The sequence below is a fragment of the Andrographis paniculata genome, unplaced genomic scaffold (assembly GCF_009805555.1).
Source record: "Andrographis paniculata isolate CXL003 unplaced genomic scaffold, ASM980555v1 Contig11END, whole genome shotgun sequence".
NCBI classification, from domain to species: Eukaryota; Viridiplantae; Streptophyta; class Magnoliopsida; order Lamiales; family Acanthaceae; genus Andrographis; species Andrographis paniculata.
In genome coordinates, this window is record NW_026137391.1 from 481,118 (window position 1) to 489,233 (window position 8,116).

The 8,116-nt window shown below is 36.5% G+C and overlaps 2 protein-coding genes across 4 annotated transcripts; one reads left to right on the top strand and one right to left on the bottom strand.

Moving 5' to 3' along the window:
- The first annotated feature begins 268 nt into the window (after nt 1-268).
- Nucleotides 269-3,026, top strand: LOC127250637 (inactive beta-amylase 9-like). Its single transcript, XM_051274023.1, has 3 exons — nt 269-806; nt 1,242-1,727; nt 2,005-3,026. The coding sequence occupies exons 1-3, from the start codon at nt 546-548 to the stop codon at nt 2,911-2,913; spliced, it is 1,656 nt and encodes a 551-aa protein (XP_051129980.1). The 5' UTR covers nt 269-545; the 3' UTR covers nt 2,914-3,026.
- Nucleotides 3,027-3,296: 270 nt separating this feature from the next.
- Nucleotides 3,297-7,320, bottom strand: LOC127249828 (tubby-like F-box protein 3). Of its 3 annotated transcripts, none has more exons than XM_051272856.1 (7): nt 7,253-7,312; nt 6,567-6,991; nt 5,448-5,535; nt 5,196-5,325; nt 4,943-5,122; nt 3,709-4,199; nt 3,297-3,602 (listed from the first exon to the last, which is right to left on the bottom strand). In XM_051272856.1, exons 2-6 carry the CDS (start codon nt 6,897-6,899, stop codon nt 3,734-3,736), a joined length of 1,197 nt encoding a protein of 398 aa, XP_051128813.1. In that variant the 5' UTR covers nt 6,900-6,991; nt 7,253-7,312; the 3' UTR covers nt 3,297-3,602; nt 3,709-3,733. The 3 variants fall into 3 exon arrangements, with proteins under 3 accessions (XP_051128813.1, XP_051128804.1, XP_051128821.1); XM_051272847.1 differs by having other exon boundaries at nt 7,211-7,310; XM_051272864.1 differs by having other exon boundaries at nt 3,297-3,599; nt 6,567-7,320.
- Between the last annotated feature and the right edge of the window lie 796 nt (nt 7,321-8,116).

Consider the following 8,116-nt stretch of genomic DNA (forward strand, 5'->3'; position numbering starts at 1 on the left):
ATAATTATAAATTAAGATTAAAATAACTAATTAATTTAATTAAAATTTTAAAAATAAAATTTAAAAAATTTAAAATAAATTAAAAATTAAAGTGTGTAATTAAAATGAGATGCGTAATTAAAAAAAAAAAGGAGGTGGGAAAATAAATAAATAACGGAAAGGAACGGAAGTGAAAGAAGCAACCATTAGCATTAGGACACGTGTCCCGAAGGCACTTTTTCTTTGGTCCTTTTTCTTGTTCTTCTTTAGCCATACAAAATTTCTGTCCTTTATATCTCCGAGAGCCATTCCCAATTAGTTCTCAACTTTCTTCGGAGGATTTTGCTCTCTCAAATCTATCTCAAGATCATTGCTAGCTTTTCGAATTTTTAATTCACAGAGAAGCTTCGTTGAATCTTTGTTGGATTCACAAAATTTCAGTGGATTCCTGAAGTAATTCAACCATTTACCTCGTTTTTTGGCCTCCACAGATTGGATCGAGATATCTGACTGCTGACCCAAATTTCTGGTTTGAAATAACTCTGTAATCCACAGTTTTTGTAGAGATGGAAGTTTCGGTGATTGGAAGCTCACAGGTAAATCTCACAAAGGTAAACGATACTGGATTCTGTAACTATAGCAGGAGTTTGAATGCTAAGATCTGGAGATTGAAGAACAGTAATTCCAAGGGGTGCAATTTTGTCCGAAATCGAGGGTTATCGTTTCCTTCACGATCGGAAACTGGTTGTAGCCTTAGAGCATCTGCCTCTGTGCAAACTGAAGCTCTAGTTTCTGAGAAAGCTTCAGAAATGGCCACGACCAGACCTGTGAGTCCTTCGTTATTTTTAGGCTTTTCATTCATTTATTTACTTGATGAAGAAATTGATTCCGATTGTGGTGGAATGCTGTTTTCATTTGAACTTCTTCATGATTTTGTTTGATCCGAATAACGTTTGCCGTTAATCGAAGTTCAATTTCTTCAAACCTTATCCAACAACTGTGCTTGAAGTTCAATTGTACTTGACGATGAAGTTGGTTCCGTTTGTGGTGGAATACTGTTCCTCTTGCGTTTATGCTTTCATTTCAACTGCTTCGTGATTTTGTTCGATCCAAAAACCGTTTGCCATTAAGTTCAGTTCAATTTCTCCAAACCTTATCCAACAATTATGCTAGACGTTCCCGTGTATTTGGCTTGATTATCGAACATAGATGTTAAAACGTGCTCAAATGTGTCCTGAAACTGTTCATCAATGTTCCTGCAGATTGATGGCGTGAAATTATACGTAGGTTTGCCACTAGACACAGTCTCCGCCTCCAATACACTAAACCACGCCCGCGCCATAGCTGCAGGGCTTAAGGCTTTGAAGTTATTAGGCGTAGATGGTGTCCAACTACCGTTGTGGTGGGGAATAGCTGAACAGGAAGCTGCAGGGAAATACAACTGGTCTGGCTACCGATCTGTCGTCGAAATGATCCAAAACTTGAATCTCGAGCTTCACATCTCGCTGAATTTCCATGCTCCTGATGAAGAATATGCAGTTTCTCTTCCACAATGGATTAATCGAATCGGTGAATCCGATCCGAGCATTTTTTTCACAAATCGATCGGGACAGCAGTACAAAAACTGCCTCTCATTGGCTGTGGATGATCTTCCAGTTTTAGATGGGAAGACTCCACTCGAAGTCTACAAATGCTTCTTCGAAAATTTCAAGTCTGAATTCTCACCATTCTTCGGTTCAACAATTAAGGTATGATTCGATCATTTTACTCAATGTTTCATCTGCAAATTATGCTATGATTCGATCATTTCATTCGATGATTTACTCAACATTTCAACTGCAAAACATTTGCTAGAATTCGATCATTTCATTCGATGATTTTACTTGACATTTTGACTGCAAAACATTTGCTAGACCTCGATCATTTCATTCGATAATTTACTCAACATTTCGATTGCAAATTGTGCTAGAATTCGATCATTTCATTCGATGAATTCACTCATTTTTTACCCGATTTCTGATGCAGAGCTTGTCGATCGGGCTAGGTCCAGACGGCGAGCTACGATATCCATCGAACAACCATCCATCGCAAACCAACTCTCATTTGAGCGCCGGAGAATTCCAATGCTACGACAAACACATGCTCCTCAACCTGAAGAACCACGCCGAATCACACAGTAACCCGTTATGGGGTCTCGGAGGCCCTCACGACGCCCCGACCCACGACCAATCTCCGCTCTCCGGAAACTTCTTCGCCGAACACGGTGGATCTTGGGAGACCCCGTACGGCGATTTCTTCCTTTCATGGTATTCCGGCGAGCTTGAACGCCACGGCGACCAGATCTTGTCCCTCGCCGCCTCGACCTTTAGCGACTCTCCCGTCACATTGGCTGGAAAACTCCCCCTCGAGCATGCATGGTCGAATCTCCGATCGCACCCGTCGGAGCTAACGTCGGGATTCTACAACACAGCGAATAGAGACGGTTACGACGACATTGTCGATATTTTCGCGAGAAATTCGTGCAGGATGATCCTCCCCGGAATGGAGTTATCCGACGAGGACTTTTCCGGCGAATGTCGCTCCGGCCCCGGGTCGCTATTTGATCAAATCGTGTCATCTTGCGGGAGGCGCGGCGTCGGGGTGTCGGGACAGAATTTGTCGCCGCCGCCGTCGTCGTCGTTGGCCGGAGGAGGATTCCGGCGGATTAAGGAGAATTTGTTGAGTGAAAATGGTGTGGTGGATTTGTTCATGTACCAAAGGATGGGAGCTTATTTCTTCTCGCCGGAGCATTTTCCGGCGTTCACGCAGTTCGTCCGCAGCCTGAATCAGGCGGCGGCCGCGGAGCAGAGCTCCGACGACTTGCCGGTGGAAGGTGCGGTGTCGATCTCATCGGCAGTCTCTGGTATGAACTTACAAATGCAGGCTACTGTGTAGTTTAGAATATATTGTGTACATTCGGCATTGAGAACAAACATATTGAATGTGCTTTTATATGTATAAATAAATATATATATATATATTATATATTTATGTATGTTTATAATTAATTGATTATTGCATTTGGGAAGAGGGACGAAATGTGGTGATATTTTTCTTGATAAGGAATTATTTATAATCGTAGTATTAGCTTGTGGTTACTCTTTCTATGCTCCCGCTGTCAATTGAAAATGGGTAAGTTAATATTTTGATATGAAATTTTATGATTAATAATACTTCTCTCGTGGCATAAAAGTATTATTTTTAAATTTAATAATAGTATTATCTATATAAGATAATAAATATTTGATTTTATTTCATTTTTTATTGAAAATTAGGTATAGTTAATAGCGTTTCAATAAAATCTCGATTCAATTTGATAAATTGAAATATACAAATGTACAGCAAATATACAAATGTGAATGGTGCAGCACGCTTGTAACCTTCTTCTCACATATCATTTCTGTAACAACAGCACAATTCACAACAAACACGAAACACAACAAGCACATATATATATATATATATATCTCTATGTACACCTTACCATCTTTTTTCTTACTCATCTCACCTTCCAAACTAACAAATCCCATCACCTCTCACTTTCTCTCCCCTCCGGGAACTTCGCCTCGCCGCCGCGCCTCCTGCTGCGGGGAACCAGAAAGTGACAAAAAAAGAAAAATCACCATTAGAAGCAAAAATTAAAGCTCGAAACAAGTTACACCAAAAATAGACACAAAAAAAAAAAAATACCGGTGGCAAAAACAAGTCTGTCTATTCATTCGCAGGCGATTTTAGTGTCGAAGCTGCTAAGACATATGGCAAAGGCCTGGAAAGCCGAGATGGGATACCGGTAGTCCATCGTGAAGACATCTTTCCCGACTTTCCCAAACTGAAGAATGACCTTCTCGTGCTCTGGCCCCCCGGGGGCGTCGTTTTCTGGGGAAGCAACCAGCTGAAAGTTTTTAACAGACGCGACTGTGACGCGCCCATGGAAATTCAGACACCAGCACTGGAGTTGCTCGTGCCATCGTGGAGCCTTGTTTCTCAGAACAAGCCGGCTGGTCAATGGCCCCGACAAAAGTTTGTCTGAATGATTTGATTTCGAGCGGAAGAATGGGATTGCCGGAGTAGTCGGGTCAGTCCTGGCGATGGGGTACTGTGTCAGGGTTGGAGCAGATCCTCCGGGTTTAATGGCAGATGAAGGAATTGCATCGAGAACACAGTGCATTCTTCGCGGACCTCTGTATAGGTAAAGAAACATCTTACGATTTACGATAAATGAGAAGGACTACATGAAAACTTGCTCCGATGAATGAAAATTTGACGTAAACATACTAAAAATACCATTCGATTAAAAAACTTCTGACTTGTGATCAATCCATAGATACCGGTAGAAAATAAATAAGCACTCAAAACAATTATATGTTCGAGGATCGTTAACCAACTCCTTATCGATGCAATTCAATTTGAACAATAATTCAATTGATTCTAACAAATATGGAATATAAAAAAGAGATATAGACTGATAATAGGTAAAAGTATTCGAACATTCCCTTTCTGTTGATTCTCTGACTTGGCAAAAGCAATTTTTAGTTAGAAGGGTGACAGTGGTTTAATAAGTTTCTTAAAAAATTTAATATCCAAATATATATATATGATTTAATTGGATATAAAAAATTTTAAGATATATATTTACATTAATATTCATAATTGCCTCTTCCCAGCATATCCCATTAATTGCTTTTACATAGTTCAGATTTAAAATGTCTTTGAAAAACCATTAAGTTACAAAACCACTATCTTTTCAAATAACTTCTGAAACTATTCATCAATATTATCTTATATTAAAAAATAAATAAATAAATAAAAATCGCATAAAATACTTATTTTTATTTAAAATATGTCAAATCAAAAACTATTTTTTTGAAACAAAACATCAAATTCAACAGAAACTTTAAAAATTAGAGTTTTGTTTTCATTGTACCTGGCTCCGAGCACATTAAGCTCATAGGAAATGTGAGCCACGGGATAGTTTCCAGCAGGAACCTTAGGTGAAACTTGTTTCGACCCAACCATGCGGGTGGACCAACTTTTAGACATTTTCGCTCCACAGTGGGGAGGAAGAGCATCATACACAACAAACTTTGTTCCCAAAAAATTCGATCTGCCAGAACGAAAATTATTTAGAGCATTAACATTCATTTTTAAACTAGCTGTTAAAGCTGACATTTGATCACCTTAATTTTCCGAGATATGTGGCGGCCCCCTTTGACATATCATCAGCATGTAGTGAGATAATGTAATCCGTACACGTGGTCCGCCTGCACTTACGTGCAGCAAGAAGAAATTTCCCGTCATCTGTCAGTGCTGCCACAAATAACAACAACAGCATGTTTGAGTGACGTAAGTCCCAGAATAGGTCGACAAACAAAAAAGACTAATGTAGCTAATATATCAAGTGAGAAAGTCATCAAGAACATAATCAGCACCTTGGCTTAAACTCAAGAAGAGAGAATAAGTTTGAGTAGAGCGATCCCTTTTAATAAAACATTGGATAAGAGACTCTCGTGGCCCGGGCTGCAAAATTAGAAAAGAAAACATATCATCAAAAAGGAAAATATTAGGCTGTGAAAAGGGGTATGATCCCAAGCTCCATGAGTGTTAATTATCTAATCTTCGAAATGGAAATTGCAATTGCAAAAACAACACGACGCGCAATTGGAGAAATTATTGTATTGTATAGAAATACAAATATTACCAAAAATGTTACAGTATATAATATATACATATAACAATAAAAGTCGACAAAATCACACAAAACGTCCTTTCCTGTAAAAGTTTCACGATCCCTCATACCTTACAACAAAAATACCTAAAACTATAAACACTAAACTAACATACTCAATGATCTTTCAAAAATAAAATACAAAATGAGATGATTCATGAACTTAGTTTTGGGAAAACCAAACAAACAATCTTAACACATTCGGGAAATGCCACTTATCAGTCTACATGGCCACAACATACATTCGTAACTAATATTGGAATGTTTGGGCTCGAAGTCAAAGTCAAAATGATTTTTCGAGCTCAAAAAAAACAATAGATAAAAAGGCAAGTCGACACTGAGATACATCATCAACAACCATCAGCTCATCATTCCAAAACTGCATATTTACATGCCAAAACATCATGTATCATCAATGAGCTCAAAAACTAATAAGAACTTCAGATTTTAACATAACTTAGCATCAATTCATTAAACAGGTTTTTCAATTACACAAGAGTATATCAATATCACATATTGCAAAGCTGAATTAATCAAACAGAACACAAACAATATATGAATCTACAAAACATATTACAAACCCAAAGAAGCTTCAAACCTGGATAAACACAAATCCTAAGATGCTTTTGAATTAAAAACCAAATCAACAACTCAATATGAATCAATCAGAATTCGGAAACAATAAATCAATAATCATATAAAATCAGAATTTAGAAACAATCAATCGATCACTACAAAATCAAATTTTAGAAACAATCAATCGATAAATAACCTTACAGAATCAGAATTTAGATTCAATCAATCGATCAACAATCATACAGACCTGCTTAACAGATATAGGAAAAGTGAGTTTTCCAGAAAGCTCGGGAGTTTTCACGACCTCCTTCATCATCTCCCTCCAATTCTTACAGACACCAGCGCAAGCCACCACGTGTTTCCGAGACGGCCATTTCGACTCAGATTCCTCCACCTTCGACAACACTTCTCTCAATAATTCCCAAGGCAAACTGTCCCACCAACAATAGCCACAATCCTCAGCAGCCTCCTCCTCCTCCTCGCTTTTACCTTTACCCATACAAATCTTCGATTTCTCCACCGCCACAGAACTGTCCTGAACCACCCTCCGCGACCGCGACTTCAATCCCAGCTTAATCATCGCATCCACCACCACGATTGTAAATTAATCTCCCCAATTTCACAACCACGAAATCCCTAACCCCAAACCTCTTCTCGCTCAAAAATCTCGAGCTTCAAACACGAGATTCAAAAATTATTGTTCAATTTCAAGAACTTCAAAATCTGAAAAACTCGATATTGCTGCTCTATCGCAAAAAATCCAAAAACACAAAATCGACTTAACGGTTTGCAATTATACAGCAGAATAACACTTCAATTCAACCAAAATATTAAAAATAAAAATAACTCAGATGAACTAAAATCCAAACAAATGGAAATTCATTTCCATACGGAAATCAATCCAAAAGCGAAAATCCTTTGAGAGGAAATTACGCAGGAAGGTTTGGAGCGTTTTTCATATGAACAGCGCAGACAAGCAATGTTGTAGCGAAGAAACTGACGGCTTTATTCAGGCAAAATAATAATATTATATATTATATTTTATATTAATAAACAAATAAAAAAATTAAATAATAATATAAAATAATGCAAGGCCGTGTTTGTATATGCATAATATGATAAGGTTACATGCTTTGGACCCACTTCCCATTTTATTTATTATTATTTTTTTATATTTTCATTAGAAAAATCTTGAGTAAATTATTTAAAATAAAATATTTTTTTGATATAATAATAATTTGTCAAATCCGCCACGCAATTAGATATATTTTGTCACACTTTTTTTAATCACTGCGTGTTTATATCGTATTGTATTTATAATTTACCTTCGGATTTGTTCTGATGGGACATAAAACTAAATGCTTAATTTATGCCACGTGAGATTATTTAATTTTTTTTTTCTACTTTTGGAATTGTTTTGATTAATTAATTTTATTAGTATTGTATTATATAAAGGTAATTGAAATGATATGTTAAGTAACTAGTACAATTACTAAAAAAAAAAAATGAAATTGATATTTTGTTACAGTGACGGACCAAAATGAAAAAATAGATAAATTGTTAAGAAACTGACGGAATATATTTTTTTTATTTGATTTTGGAAATTTTTAATTGAATTTTGTATTAAAATAATAATTCATGGATATTCTGTTAAAAAAAAAAATTATACATAAAGTAAAATAGTAAAATTCAAAATTTTATATTAAATTCTTTCTAATTTAAATGATATTTGAATATAATATTTTATTAAAAAAATATAATATTTTTCTTGATAATAGTGATTTGACTCTAAAATCC

Bases quoted from the DNA above. Each gene is read 5' to 3' on its own strand.
- LOC127249828 (XM_051272864.1), bottom strand. From the start codon at position 6,899: ATGATTAAGCTGGGATTGAAGTCGCGGTCGCGGAGGGTGGTTCAGGAC. The intron at 5,326-5,447 runs GTGCTGATTATG...TATTTGTGGCAG, and splicing joins CTTCTTGAGTTTAAGCCAAG to CACTGACAGATGACGGGAAA. The intron at 5,123-5,195 runs GTGATCAAATGT...TCGTTCTGGCAG, and splicing joins ACATATCTCGGAAAATTAAG to ATCGAATTTTTTGGGAACAA.
- LOC127250637 (XM_051274023.1), top strand. From the start codon at position 546: ATGGAAGTTTCGGTGATTGGAAGCTCACAGGTAAATCTCACAAAGGTA. The intron at 807-1,241 runs GTGAGTCCTTCG...ATGTTCCTGCAG, and splicing joins AAATGGCCACGACCAGACCT to ATTGATGGCGTGAAATTATA. The intron at 1,728-2,004 runs GTATGATTCGAT...TTTCTGATGCAG, and splicing joins TCTTCGGTTCAACAATTAAG to AGCTTGTCGATCGGGCTAGG.